The sequence below is a fragment of the Rhamphochromis longiceps genome, linkage group LG5, assembly GCF_057381845.1.
Source record: "Rhamphochromis longiceps isolate RC_006_pf linkage group LG5, R_longiceps_female_GT1.1, whole genome shotgun sequence".
NCBI lineage: Eukaryota > Metazoa > Chordata > Actinopteri > Cichliformes > Cichlidae > Rhamphochromis > Rhamphochromis longiceps.
The window spans coordinates 27,780,961-27,795,192 of record NC_140561.1 but is presented as its reverse complement, the minus strand read 5'-3'; the positions used below and the strand labels follow the sequence as shown (position 1 = coordinate 27,795,192).

Sequence of the window (14,232 nt, the reverse complement as noted above, 5' to 3'; positions counted from 1 at the left end):
ATAAGCTTACTGACAGACCTGCACCTCCAAAGAGCTTCTAAAACATCTGATTTCTTTTGCAGCTCACTCGAATAAAGACTAGAGTCAGTGATTATGCCCAAACTGGTAAGATGTAACCCTCCCCATTACCATTATTATTCAAATCATGAACCAATTAATGTTTCTAACCCCAGTTTAAGGCCAATTGTTCTGCTGCAGAATAAAGTTGGAATCAGATGTCTCCAAAGGACACTAACGATCTGCTGAAGGGCTTAAAAACATGTGTAAGTGTGTGTAATGGGGTACCCATGGCTTGAAGCCAGCCCCAGGGGGAGCGGCCCGTTGCTGTAGAGATGTCTGCCCTTTCATCATGGGTACCTCATCAGTAGCCTGGTGACATGACAGTAAGGATTAACACATCTCACACACATGTGGGAGTCTCTTTACACAAAGTCCATAGTTATGTTTGGAGTGGAAAGCAAACACCTGCGATCACCACCAGCAGTTTCCATTAATGGCTAGAAACATCTTACGTGTTCTGTCCTTAACATTAAGAAATTACATCAAGTTCTCATATTTCCACCCACTTATCAGGCTGGAATAAACTTTTTAGGAATATAAGAGAAGAATAGCATCAATTTCCTATATTTTTTTTTGCCCTCCATTTTTGAGGACCTTTTCAGGATATTTATTTCTAATTAGTTATGCAAGTTTCTCTAAAGCAGAACCATTGTGCATTCGGCCTTTATTGTCCAGCCAAAAATTTAGGCATCAGACTGCTCTAAACACCATCTGATATGATGTCAGATATCCCTGATATGGTCTGGGCAGGCTCTGGCTGTAAGCACAAAAGCCAACCCATTTTTTTTAATCCACTTAAAATGTAGTCTTCACATCTGATCACATCAGAGTTCAAGAAATACCATTTATCCGTCTGTGCAGCCTAAAGACAGCTGCTTTGTTAAGACTGAAATACGCATCAGTTCAAATAAAATTTCTTCCACTGTGACATGACTTTGTGGAGAAAATGATCCCTCCCACACAAACAAGGAAAGACGATGAAAGGCCCAATACCACGAGCAGGAAAATCAAAGAAACAAAACAAACAGTCAAACTAAGATGAGGTTAATCAGTGTACAAGGACATGTTTGATACTCTGGATGACCGCGACATCTGCTTTCAAAGTGTTTGTCTAATATGCGTTCTCTTCTCACCGTGACTTTGAAGGGACTGCGTGGGATGTTTTCCCCTCCAAAGCGGACGTAGATGACGTAGTTGCCAGGAGCTGGCGCAGTGTAGAAGATGTCAAAGGTGCCATCTTCATTCTCCAGCACCTCGGCCTCCACCTCTGTGCCATCGGGCTGAACCACCACACAGCTCACTTTCCCTTTACCAGCACCCTTTGCATTCACCACCAGACTCAGCTCCTCACCAATGGCCACAGTGGGACCCACGCCCGAACCTGGGAGAAGTACACGTTGTGAATTAATCAGACTCCTAAAAATAAATGAGATTCCTTCTGTCAGACTCCGATCACATACCGGTCACGGTGCACTTGCTGGCATCACCAGTTGCTGTGGCACGGACTCTGTAAGGTGATGCTGGGATGTCATCGCCACCATATTTTATAACGATGGTGTACCGGCCAGCACGGTCAGGGATGTATGATACCCGGTATGTACCATCACCGTTGTCATGGATCCTGGGCTGCTTAGGTTTGCCATCCTGGTCCTGAAGAGGAAGGAAGTGAATAACAATCTGTGTGGGGTCGACTTTAGTGTGTGTATGCTTATGTGTGTGATACTGACCGTGATGAGCACGCTCAGTTGGCCTTGGCCAGCATCTTTAGCGTCGATATTGAACTCAACGGGGAAGCTGGCGGGGACGCCGCTGGTCAGCCCGGGGCCGCTGGCTCGTACTTTGCTGGCATCGTGAGTGGGCAGAACCCGAAACTTGAAGGGACTGAAAGATCAGAGACAGTAAAGACTGATCAACGGTATGAACCACAACAGCAAGCAGATATCAAAGGGACAAAAATTACCAGCGATAGAGTAATACAGTGTTCACCTCTGGCTGTTAGAGTGAATCGACTCAAAAGGTCTGCTTTGCATGCATTTTTTTCTGGATAATCAGTCACTGTAGTTTCATATAATCTTAAATTTAGCTTAAGTCCATCATTTGAGGTGTCAGCAGTTCAATTAAAACAAACCAGAACAAATCAAATGTATACATTTTCACAAAGTTGCCCAACTCCTTCTGCTGCTGTACTGCTACAGCTGTGTACCTGTGTGGGACGTCCTCCTCAGCATATTTTACAGCCACCGAGTACGGTCCCTCCACAGACGGCGTGTAGGACACTGTGTGAGTCCCGTCTCCATTATCAGTCACTTCCGCAGGCTCTGCAATGCCTTTGGGAGCAGAGACTGCCACAGCCAGGGGCGCCACGCCGGCCTTCCTGCAGTCCACTGTGAAGGATTGCGGGATATTGGCCCTGACTCCTGACGCCACTCCAGGACCAGAAACTTTGACCTTACTAGAGTCCACCACATCCTTAACTGGGACCTTAAATGGACTCCCTAAGTACAGAAAAATAAATTAGGTGTAAACACAACTAGCAAGACTCGTAGCAGAGCGTGCTGTTTGACACTTTAATGTTTGTAGCACATGCAGCAGAGACATCACAGACATGTAGACAGATGTGCAGAGTGAAGCCACCTCTTAATAAATGCTAATAAAATGCACTCCTAGATACTGGATAACTGTCTGACAACATGTCTGTGAATCACTCCACAAATGCAAAGTTACAGAGATAACAGTGCTGCAGTATCTGCTGAATGACTCTGCAGAAACAAAGTCATCGCATAAAAGTTGTCAAACAAAGAAACATGAGAACTTTTCAGACCACAGTCGAAGAAATTTAAAACTGACATCTTTAAAACATTAAGCCAAAACCCTCAACATGTCTTCAAACAACCAATAACAGCATTTTTGTAATGTCAACTAAACATTAACTGCACCTTTTATCATTAGCATCTGTTTATAGGTACAAATGAGAGAAAAGGCAAAGATCTTTAAGAGATGAACGCATGTGAAACAGCTTAGTGAAGCTGTGCTAAATTAGTTTATTCCTGTTTTTCATGTTGATGAGAACCATTCCTCCTCCATTCATGAGCCTTCTCACATTACCGGAATTAAGTCTGATTAAATTCTTCTCTCTTTCTGTTGTCAACAAATCTCAGAAAACTGACCCAAACCATCTGGATCCAGTTCCTGTTTATCTATGCCACAGAGCTCCACTGTGGTCCAGAAATACTGATCTTTCCACCCTATTTTAACCAACTCACACACAAAAGACTCAAATGTGATTAACTTGCAGTTGAAAATTGTCTCAAACAAATGAAATGCCTTCTCCATTCACTCCTTATCCAACTTTGAGTTGCAAGGGCAGCAGTCTAAGCTAAAGGTCTTAAGATGAAATACACTCAAAGAAAGTTGTTTTATAAACTACAAGGGTTGTTAAACTCAAACTCTTCAGGATGCTGAGGTGTTCCCTAAACTAGCTCAGAGAAATAATCTTTCCAGCGTGTTCTGTGTCCAGCGTGGACATGCCTGAAACACCTCACCTGGTTTACTCTGAACTGTTTCTGAATGCTTGTCTTTCCATTTTTAAAAGGTAGGGTTTTTCCTGCACGCTTTACAGGTTTAACCATCCCCTGTGCTACAGCTTATTATGCTAGTCAGGGAACCAAATTAATAAAAATAAAAAAAAGATCATCTCACCAGGAATGTGTTCTCCTCCATAGGTGATGTTGACGTCGTAGTTTCCTGGTGTGAAGGGAATGTACTCCACACTGCAGCTGCCATCTTTGTTGTCTGTGCAAGACATCTTAGACTCTGATGGACCCTCCACAGTGATGCCAAGGCCACCAATACCTGCCCCTCTGAAGGAACACCACATCCAAATTATTTGTACTTTAATTATCTACCAAAATGTTCAAATGTTTGCAGATGATACAGGATGATTTACATGATTTGATTGCCAATTTTGTCATTTGCGCACAAATGTTGTGCGCAAATGAATGTTTACCTTTTGTTTGTATTGGCTTAAAAAAAAAAAAAAAAAAAGAAAAAGGAAAAAAAGACTGAAACAAAAAGGCATAATGCCTCGTCACACATGGTGCATTTAAAAATATAACCAAAGAGTCTTAAATTAAATATTCCCTGTAAAAGTGTAGTTTCAGTTTTCTGTCAGTTAACTATAATCTTTACTGACTCATACAGTTATCTACTTTATTGCTCCTTATTTATAAGGATATATGTGCATACTTTATTGCCCAGCAGTACCTGGTGAAGATGTTGAAGTTGTTGGGCTGGTCAGTCAGGCCTTGTTCCAGCCCGGGGCCAGTAGCCACCACCCTGCTCGGGTCACATCCCTCTGACACAGAAACCCTGAATGGGCTATTGGGAACTGGAGTGTCATCATACAGAACCTGGACGCTGTGGACGCCTAAAATAAAGATTGACACAAATGAAACGGACTTACAACAAAAAGGTTTTATGTTGAGCAGTTCAGTTCTGACTGGATGCGTTACCATTTTCAAAAGGAGTGTACTCGACACAGTAGGTGCCATCGGCCTTGTCTGTAACCACACAGTCTGTCAGAGCTCCAGACGGGTTCTTGACCGCCGCCTTTATGTGGTCGCCACCCCGCCGGGTCAGAGAACGAGCATCCACTGTGAACTCTGTGGTGGCTTCTCTGAAAACAGCTGGAGGGAGGGAAACAGAGGAAGGCGTGTTTTAAGCAGAACTCTGACTGGGCACAAGAGGTTTTTTGATCATCACCAAACTTACTCAGGCTGTCAAGTCATCTCTACCTGTTGACTTATGAAGGAGTTTTATCAAGTTGGAAATTACCCCGATATCACAAAGGGATTTAAAAACTATACTACATAAAATACACACAGTCCCTCAACACAAAATTCTTCAATTCACAAAAAATGAAGAGAAGCATTGAATATTAACACTTCAAAGTTCAGCACAATAGTGGAGTCTCTCAATTAAACCCAGTCTGACATAAGCCATTTTATCTCCTCCCCCTGTAAGGCCACCCTATTTAAAAAACTGTTTTGTGATTGGCTGCCCCTCAATTAAACATAAGCAGGTGGGTGGAGCTTATGTACTCTCAGCCGTGTGCTTGGGATGATCATATTAGGTTCATTAACCACTGTAGCGAATGCTATTAAGTTGTATAATTCACTTTCTATGACTTCTAACTTGTATAATATTCAACTGTGCAGGATAATGCAAAGCAAAAGAAACCAAACAGGAAAAAATAAACAGTACTGCTCAACTTGAACACCACTCATTTAATTATTCTTCCTAAACTGGATTTGTATCAAACTAAATATATACTGTACCTTGTCCCTCCACTCCAGGTCCAAACACTTTGACTTTGGAGGTGTCCACAGCAGGGTCCGCCATCACCTTAGCAGGGAAACCAGGGACCGTCTTTCCTCCATACTTCAGCAGCAGGGTGTACATGCCAGAAGTCAGAGGGATGTAGGTCACCGTGTAGGTCCCGTCTTTGTTATCCACAATCTCAGTCTTCGCTTTTGCACCTGGAATATGAAATTAGAATTTGTGCTACATGGAGAACCACCAAAATTTTTTGCTTTAAAACAGAAAACCTGGAGTTTAAACATACAAAATCTCACCAATGAACATGTCTGTTGACAAAGCCAAACGACAGCTTTCCAGCCATATTTCATGATATTAAATAAGCTCTACACTTACCCCCTGGTGAGGCATGTTAAAGAAGCAAAGGGGACGAAATGGAAACTTTCTTCACTTGAAATAACTGATCATCAAGTATTCTTTTAAGTCTCTAAATCCCAATTTTCATAAACAGTGAATAATGGCTGGCTCTGCCTTTATTTGAATACAGCTTTTTAAATGTGCTTTTGAACATGTATAACTTTTATATGACTGAATTAAATAGTTACCTGAGCCCAGGCCTGAACCAGTAGGGCTGCTTGGGGGTGAATCTAGCGCAGCCTCCAGGCTGAGTTCACCCGGTCCAGCTTGAGAGCAGTCCACATTTACAACACTGGTTTCCCCAACCTGAAGAGACAGTAACATGGATCAGACTTTATGACTTTCAGGACAGGAGAGTATTTTAAAGGATGAGTCAGACTCTAAAGCAGACACAGGACAGGATGAGATGAGATTAAGGAACTTAAAAAGCAGCACAACTTTCGAACAATGAAAAACTGAACTTGTGCCTATTGCATGAATAAATTCTGAGGAACTTGAAAATTTCTTCCTGGCTGCATTTCAGCAGAGTCCACCACATGGGTGCGTGTGGGTGAATGGGTGGATGACTGGATATGTAAAGCGCTTTGGGGTCCTTAGGGACTAGAAAAGCGCTTTATAAATACAGGCCATTTACCATTTACATACATATTGGCTGACCGGGTGTCTCAGTTCATGTGGGACACCCTTTTTCATTCCCTAGTTAGTCACACATTTTGACTGGCACTACTTTTCAGAAGTCACCACTTCACACACACCTTCCCTAAACAGAGGAATGAATCCACTGGCTGTAAGAAAAGCAGGAAAGGCTGCCATCATGGATCAAGTGCAGGTCAATTTGTCACATTTCTCGCTGCTTGTAACACACCCAGTGGAGGAAATTACACCATACAGTCAAAAGCTATGAAGATTTTTGCGCAATATGACGGAAACTCCCACTAAGACTGGAAAATGCTGCTACAACAAAGACTGGAACATATTACTGGGTGAAGTGGGGAGGAGGAGGTGGTTCTGCATTCCTACTGAAACCCAGAGATCACCACATAAAAGAGCAGCTAACTTTACAAATTTAAGATTAACGAGCCAAAATTCTGAGCTGCAGAGAAATTCAGAAGCAGTGTTGTAGCAGCATATTTGTTGCACTCATCCAGATTTCACTCCCCCTGCAGACTCACCTTGGCTCTCTTCAGGCCCGATCCTGAGGCAACCACCTTGGAGGGGTCAAAGGGCATCTGGATGTCAGCTCTGAATGGCGATCCGGGGATGTGGACATTCTCAAACAGGATGTTAACCAGGTAGTCTCCAGGCTCTGTGGGCAGGTAGGAGACTGAGCAGGTCCCATCGCCATTATCTGAACATTCGATCTTGGCCTCGGTCGGCCCCTCCACCGTCAGCCCCAGACCTCCAGTGCCGGCACCTTTGGTGTCGATTGTGAACTCAGCCAGGTTCCCCACTAAGCCTCCCTTCAGACCAGGACCGAAGGCTTTCACCTAAAACAAGATGTAACGCATTATTAATCATAGAGGTGTCTAACATGTTAAAACAGACCAAGTAAAATTGTCAGCTTACAGAACAAACTGATATTACCTTGCTGGGGTCTGGAGGCAGGTGGGCCTCCACAGGAAAGGGGCTTCCTGGGATGGGGTGTCCATCATAAGACACGTTAACAGCATACACTCCCTCCTTTGTGGGGGTGTAACGGACCAAACTGACATCTGCTTTACCGGGCTGAGGCTCAACTTTACAAGGTACTGCCTGCTGACTGGGACTCAGCTAACACCACATATGCAGAAAGAAAACAGATTTTCCAGAATTTAAAATTTTTGGAAAAAGTATTTTCCTTATCCAACCTTAATAAAAAGACTGACTCTTACTAACAGTTATATTTTTCCCCACACAGGTCAATATGAGGTTTCTCTGACACTCACCAGTTCTACCACCAGGTGACCTTGACCTCCAGCACCCTTTGTGTCCACCATGAACTGCTGTTCCTGGTTAACCTCCACTCCTGAAAGACATTAGTCACTTATAAGTGGCTGCTCCTGAAGTACCTAGAAACTTTCTGTTAACACCAAAACTGGTTTCAGGCCCTCTAAGGTATGGAGGCCTATCTCCCCCCACCACTTCCCCTGACAGACGCCCTCAGACATCAGTGCATTGGTGGTTCTTTGTGTCCGGGGGTGGGCGCCCGGGTACACACCGGCTCACTCCTTGGTGGCTGCTTATGGCCTGGAGCCTGGGGCTCGCTCGGGCCACTTCGGGGGGTGGGGTGCCCTCGGCCTCTCGGCCCGGGGCTCGGTCACTCTGGCACAGCTGGCTGCCGGCGGAGCTCACGGGCACGTCACTGCAACTCCCCCTGGCTTCTGCTCCGCGGCTGCTGAGTGAGCCCTCATCTGGGACTCTCCTCAGCTCTCTCTGGGACAGTGGCGCGGCTGCCCCTCTGTTGATCTTCCTTGGTCTCTTGTGTTCTGGGGGCCTCTGGATGTCTGGAGTCTTGCTCTCCTCCATACCTGCTTCATGCCCTGGAGGACGGGGCTGTGGCCCCCCCACACCCTCTAGCAGATCATTACATGAAGGAACCTTTTAAATACAAGCGCGCTCATGCTCACAGGTGTACACACGGGTGCTCACACACACAAACGACACCCTTTTTGGCTCCTACCTCAAAGCACAATGTGTTCTGTTGATCTTACGTGCTGCACAATAATGTTTAATATTTACCGTTATATTCCCATACATCATTGCGATGTTGTTTATTGTATTGCTCTTCTTTTTTCTTCTGCTCGTTTTCTTTTTTCATTCTCAACAGGTGATCGATATATGTATTTTTTGTCTGCTTATTTTGTTGGTTTTTGTCTTTTGCCCTTCATCCCCGTCCCTCTTCTCCGCTGTTTTTCATTCCCTCTTTCTTTCCCCAGTCAAGTCTGTCCCGTATTTAGCAAGTGAAAATAAAATAAACAATAAAAGGTGAATCAAATAGACCATTACGGCAAGGCTGGGATGGTCCATTTGGTAAAGTAAATCCGTTGGGCATCTTTCTTTGCCTTTAGACAATAATTCTGATGGCAAAAGAGCCAAACGGCCAAAAAACAAAAAAACAAACACTAAAACTGATGACTGATAGAACGGGAGCTCAACATCCAGATCACTCTTGTACAATTTCTGTTGACTGTCACTGTAACTTTAATTACAGTCAAACATTTGTACAATGCTTAACTTTGATTTCATCTCCGATGAAAAGTACTCATCAATTCTCATTAGACCCTGGAAGCAAAAACAAAAGAAAAACAAAACACAAAACCAAACGACTCATGTACCAGAAATGGGAAGGAACCATCCTGAAGTTCCTTGCATGTTATAAAAGAACCAACAGCAAATCTGCAGATATTCTTTTTTTGCAGAAGCATAAGCAGTCATTTGTTATGCTTTACTGCTCATGTCAGAAAAACAAAATCTTGTATTTATTTTTAAGATATAACTTGTGTTCTTTCTTTGCCAGAGAACTTTTCTAAACAGTTGAGGAAGTTAACAGAAGAGGAAGTCAGCTTACTTCCATCCATGTTATCCACAGTGACTTTGCTGAGGTCCAGTGGTGCAGCGACTCCAACTGTGAAGGGGCTCTTGGCAATGGGGTCGCCTCCAAACTTCACCACGATTGTCATCTCCCCCTGCAAAGAAACTGATCATTTACTCTGGAACAAACACTAAAAGCACTATGTTCATTTACCATCATGACTCTGGACAGTTTGCAAGATCTGTGACACTCTGACATGACGAACTTTAAGTGTTAAGTGCCAAAATATAAAAAGCACTAGAAATAATCTGATGTACCTGTTGTGCAGGTGTGTACTTGACAGTCTGAGAGTAGTCGTAGTTATCGATGATGTCAAAGTCTTTCACGGGAGAGGAGAAGGTAACGTCCAGCGGTGCTTTACCTGCTCCTTTAGTCAACACGGTGAAATGAGTCGGTTTTCCGCTCTCCACACCTGGACAGAATAAGAGAAGGGGTTACTTGTAATAATGCTCTCTGTATACTGTCACAGTCTCGCCTACAAATAGCAGATCATATCAAGGACTAACCTTTGATTTAAAAGACTGGGCTCAATGACAGATTTTTGTTTAAGACCTATTCTAATAAATTTAATGTCCCATTAAATCCACTCTCTCACCAGTGCGAGCCAGTCCAGGACCTTCTGCTTTGACCTTTGATGCATCATGTGAAGGATCGACTTTGACACTGAAGGGGCTCTGAGGAACTTCCTGTGTTAAGTAACCAGAATAAAATCACAGTAAGACCTTTTTTTCTTAAAAGTGGACATTCTATAGCATAGCTTATGCAGCGAAAAGAGAAAAGCCCAAAAGGTAAACACATTTATTGGCACGTCATATTTAACGCAGAAAAATCGATGCATTTCTTCATACAAGCCTTAAATCATGAGGTCAAACAGATTTTAAAAGACACTCGCTCTTTTCTATGTTGTGTTTCACCAACATCAGACTTCTTCTGTAGAAAAAAGTGAGCTATTTCACTAGTGGTATACAAGTAGGAATCAGAGCAGGTTTAGCAACTTAGAAATGATGAAAACATTAAAATAGAAAGATGTCTTTTTGGCACTCATTAATTCATCAAATCTGACTTGAAGCCGACTTAAAACACTAGGGGAAAAACTAGTATTTTATCAATTGATAGAAATTATCTGTACTTTGCAGGCAGTTTATGGAGTAAATCATGCTCTGCATTCCACACTCATCTAAATGTGATCACTTCTGACTCCAGACTGTGGACAGCGAGCACTCAGACCAGAGGGCGATCCTTTCAGGAGTGTGTTTGTACCTTGTCAGTGAACAGGACTTTAATGGTGAGCCTTCCAGCAGCAGGAGGGATGTATTTGACTGTGAACGTGTCGTTGGCGTTGGGAATGATATCAAAATCCACGTCAGCCTCTTTGTCGCTGATCATGTTGGCGTCACACTTAATCCCAACGCCGACATCACCTGAACAAACACAGTTGACCATAACCATATCGTGAACATACAGTTATGACTCAGACTCCAAATAATCTCATTTCTTGGCCGATGATCGTTTCAGTGTATACACCGGCTGCCACAAGGTGGCGCTGCCTGCTTCAGTTTCTGCTCCTCAGTCAATCGTCTCTTCTCAGAAACACTTCACACCTCCGGGATGGTGCATTGCCAAAAACTCTAATATAAACAATAAGCCACCTGTGCAACACAATCGGCACTCCCTGCAGCACAAGACCCGAGCTATCAATCACAACAGAGGAATTCAGAGTATGAGAGATAAGAAAAGGACAAGAAACCATGTCAGACAACAGAAACTGCCCACCCCTGAAGGGAAACCACTGATAACCTGAAACCACTCCTGAGAAACTCCTCAGAAACCATTTTTCTTTCTATACAGAGTGTTAGCAGATGACCTTCACAATTCTCTCTTGTCCCAAAGAAAAAGCTCAAATTACCCCACTGCACATACTGTAATGTTTAAGAATTTAATTCTAGAAGATTAAAACAAATGCAGTTTTTATGTGCACGCACGCGCACACACACACACACACACACACACACACACACACACACTAATATGAGCATCACCACTGTGGCAAAGTTTGTGTTTTTGGTGGGGGGGGGGGGATTCATAAAAGAAGCGTTTCCTGTCATGAAAATGACATGGAAGAAGAAAAATAAATAAATCTACATAAGTGTTACTTTCTCCAGTTTGAACATACTGATACTATAATTTGAAAATAAATAAATTCTAGTAGCATTTGCAAATAATTCTTTTAGCCTTTTAGAGCAGTTTACTTTTTTGCCCCCAGGCTGAATTGAATTTCAACAGCTCTTTTGGCACAGAGCAGAGTAAAAAACAAACAAACACATTGTCTGTAACATGTGCATTCACTTTAAAATGAATGTAGCCTTTGAATGATACTACAGTAATATACCCTACACCCCGACCCCCCCTCTCTTTCCTCTGGTATGTCATGGCAATGATCTCAAGGCAGAAACATCCCAACAGGAAATTCATCCATCTGACCCTTCCTGAGTAGTAACACAGGATCATGCTTCATCACCCGCATGCACCGGCCTAAACATGCTCCCCACCACATTAAAAGAATATATGCACACTCAAACCTGAACGTGTGCTTTGTCTCTATTCATTAATGCAGTGACAAATACTAGTCGTCCTCAGACTTGTTTGAAGTGCAAGTTTAGATAAGAGTTCATAAGATGCAGCAGAATGGAAATGAATGTAGGAGTGGGTACCCTCTGATGATGAAATCAGAGGGAAAAAAAAAGGAGAAGGCTACTCTCTCGAACGTCACAGAACAGTCAGCGTAACTTGTTCATGGAAGTAGTTTTTCTGCTTCAAATCTTTTCCAGTTGATTCATTTTAGAATATCCAAATCTGAAGTCTGGTGTTGAACCGGCATATTGGTATCAAAACCGGTTGTTTTACGGTTGTGATACTTTGTTAGCTTTTAATAAACTGCTGCTTGGACTGACACTGAAACAGAACACACCTTGCTTACTCCTAACACTCAAACCCCAAAGTTTGTGAAACAACTTGACCAAATACAAAGCACAAAATTACAATTCCCTCTCTCTCCCCCCCCCCCCCCCCCAACACTAGCTATTATCTTGGTTAATGGCCACATCAGGCATATCTACTCTGTGACACCACAGAAGTACAAGTGGATCCACCACTGTTTAAGGTTATACATGTTAATGTCCCAGCCAAAGAAAAGCACATCCCCTTTAAGCAAGTTCTTTTGAAGTGTGATAAAACAGTCAGGATTTCCTGTCTAAATGATTCTTAGTGTGTTCGAGTTACCATCTCCAGCTCCTGAACAGTCCACAGTGAAGTGTGTGGGCTCGTTGGCCTTCAGTCCACTCCTCTCCACTCCGGGACCAAACACCTTCACCATGTTGGGGTGGCTGCCTTTACCCACATTTACCTACGGGCACCAACAGGAAGTGACATCACTTATTTCAATCTCCTTAAGGATGTGAGGCAGTCAAATTTTGTAGAAATAAAATAAAATTAAGACGACAATGAATGCTATAATACAGAGAACCACAAGGCTCCAAACTAGATGCACAGCTTTTCATTTTTTAAATTTATTCTTAGCATATTTACTGCAACACATTTCAACATCACGTTTATTAATGCTGGCTTCACACAGCTATAACTTAAGAGGAAAGCAGGTGAGGAGGATTCAATGTTTCCAAAAAGCAACTGAAAGGTGTAGCAATAAACCAGGGTGGTGGCATTAAACAGTGAATTCTCTACAGGCAGATCACATCTACAATGTACACAGTTGTGCAATTTTACTCTAACAGTAAAGAGCATTTCTAATAAAACTAAAAACTGATAATAAAAAGACACTGAATGAAAAGTGAAACACAGTAAATTGCCTAAGTGCAGGTTAACAACTTCACAGGTGCAGAAAACTAACTGCTGGGACTTCAATATGAATTTCTGGCATTTAAAAAGGGGGAAAAGTCCAACTAATAAATGCCATAAATTTACTTCATGATCATCAACTTGATCCCATATGAAACTCTAGTGTCTTGATGTGATATTAAAATTTTACCACCATCATAAAAACTTTTTTTTAAGAAACAAAGTCTTAAATGTCCTTTGTGCCATTTAGATAACATCTCCAGTGCAAGACTGTACAATAATTATTCCACATCACAGCTACAGTTACTGGGTCCGATTCAGGATTCTGACTTTGTTTTGCCTGGTCTTTGGTCACTTCCCCCTTTCCCTGCATTTGCATGTAGCGTTTAGATTTTGTTGTACTTTGTTTTGCTTTAAACAAGAAATCAGTGAACGAGTGAAAGAAAGAAACTGAATGAGCAAAGCCTAAGAAAAAGAAATGAACCAAACACAGAACAACATTTAAATAAAATGTTCATTTATTTTGAAATCAACTTCCACTTGTGGCAATTAAAGTGTTTAAGTGCTTTGTTGTTTTAGTACAGACTGAAATTAAAGTTGGTTTCAGTAAACACGTTAGTTACAGATTTACTGGGAATATTTTAAAACAAAAATGCAAGCACAGAAATCTCAAATGAGGCGCCAACGGAGGGGGAAAAAAAACAATTCTGCAAACTTCTAAAAGCTGATTTAAAGGATTTTAAGTCACTACAGATGTTTAAAAAAGGAAATCTACTCATTCTATATAATAAAAGTAGAAATCAGTGCAATGAGTGCAAACAGTTTCTGCAACTTGTGTTTAAGCTGATGAGTGCTCTTTTCAGACTTGTTTTTAAAGCCCAACCCAAGCAGACTGTCAAAGGGTGTAGAGGTTGATTTATTCTGCAACTACTCCAGAGGATTAGTCACAAAAGAAGCCGGGAGATAAACGATACGCGCTCTGACACACAGCAGGCAGCGGTAAACCGTTCGGCTTA

General features: G+C 42.4%; 1 protein-coding gene across 5 annotated transcripts in view; it reads right to left on the bottom strand.

Annotated features, from left to right (window-relative positions):
• Positions 1 to 14,232, bottom strand: part of flnba (filamin B a) — a 62,600-nt gene that overhangs the window by 9,840 nt on the left and 38,528 nt on the right. For 3 of the 5 annotated variants that reach the window (XM_085407067.1, XM_085407069.1, XM_085407071.1), the window contains 18 exons: positions 12,644 to 12,767; positions 10,625 to 10,785; positions 9,960 to 10,050; positions 9,622 to 9,776; positions 9,341 to 9,458; positions 7,719 to 7,798; positions 7,378 to 7,563; positions 6,966 to 7,280; positions 5,982 to 6,099; positions 5,397 to 5,597; positions 4,572 to 4,745; positions 4,324 to 4,486; positions 3,760 to 3,920; positions 2,264 to 2,555; positions 1,788 to 1,941; positions 1,521 to 1,710; positions 1,194 to 1,441; positions 286 to 369 (listed from right to left, as the gene is read on the bottom strand). In XM_085407067.1, coding sequence (XP_085263193.1) covers positions 286 to 369; positions 1,194 to 1,441; positions 1,521 to 1,710; positions 1,788 to 1,941; positions 2,264 to 2,555; positions 3,760 to 3,920; positions 4,324 to 4,486; positions 4,572 to 4,745; positions 5,397 to 5,597; positions 5,982 to 6,099; positions 6,966 to 7,280; positions 7,378 to 7,563; positions 7,719 to 7,798; positions 9,341 to 9,458; positions 9,622 to 9,776; positions 9,960 to 10,050; positions 10,625 to 10,785; positions 12,644 to 12,767 — 3,015 coding nt within the window. The remainder of the gene's footprint in view (positions 1 to 285; positions 370 to 1,193; positions 1,442 to 1,520; positions 1,711 to 1,787; positions 1,942 to 2,263; positions 2,556 to 3,759; positions 3,921 to 4,323; positions 4,487 to 4,571; positions 4,746 to 5,396; positions 5,598 to 5,981; positions 6,100 to 6,965; positions 7,281 to 7,377; positions 7,564 to 7,718; positions 7,799 to 9,340; positions 9,459 to 9,621; positions 9,777 to 9,959; positions 10,051 to 10,624; positions 10,786 to 12,643; positions 12,768 to 14,232) is intronic. The other 2 variants (XM_085407070.1, XM_085407072.1) reach the window with 1 other exon arrangement.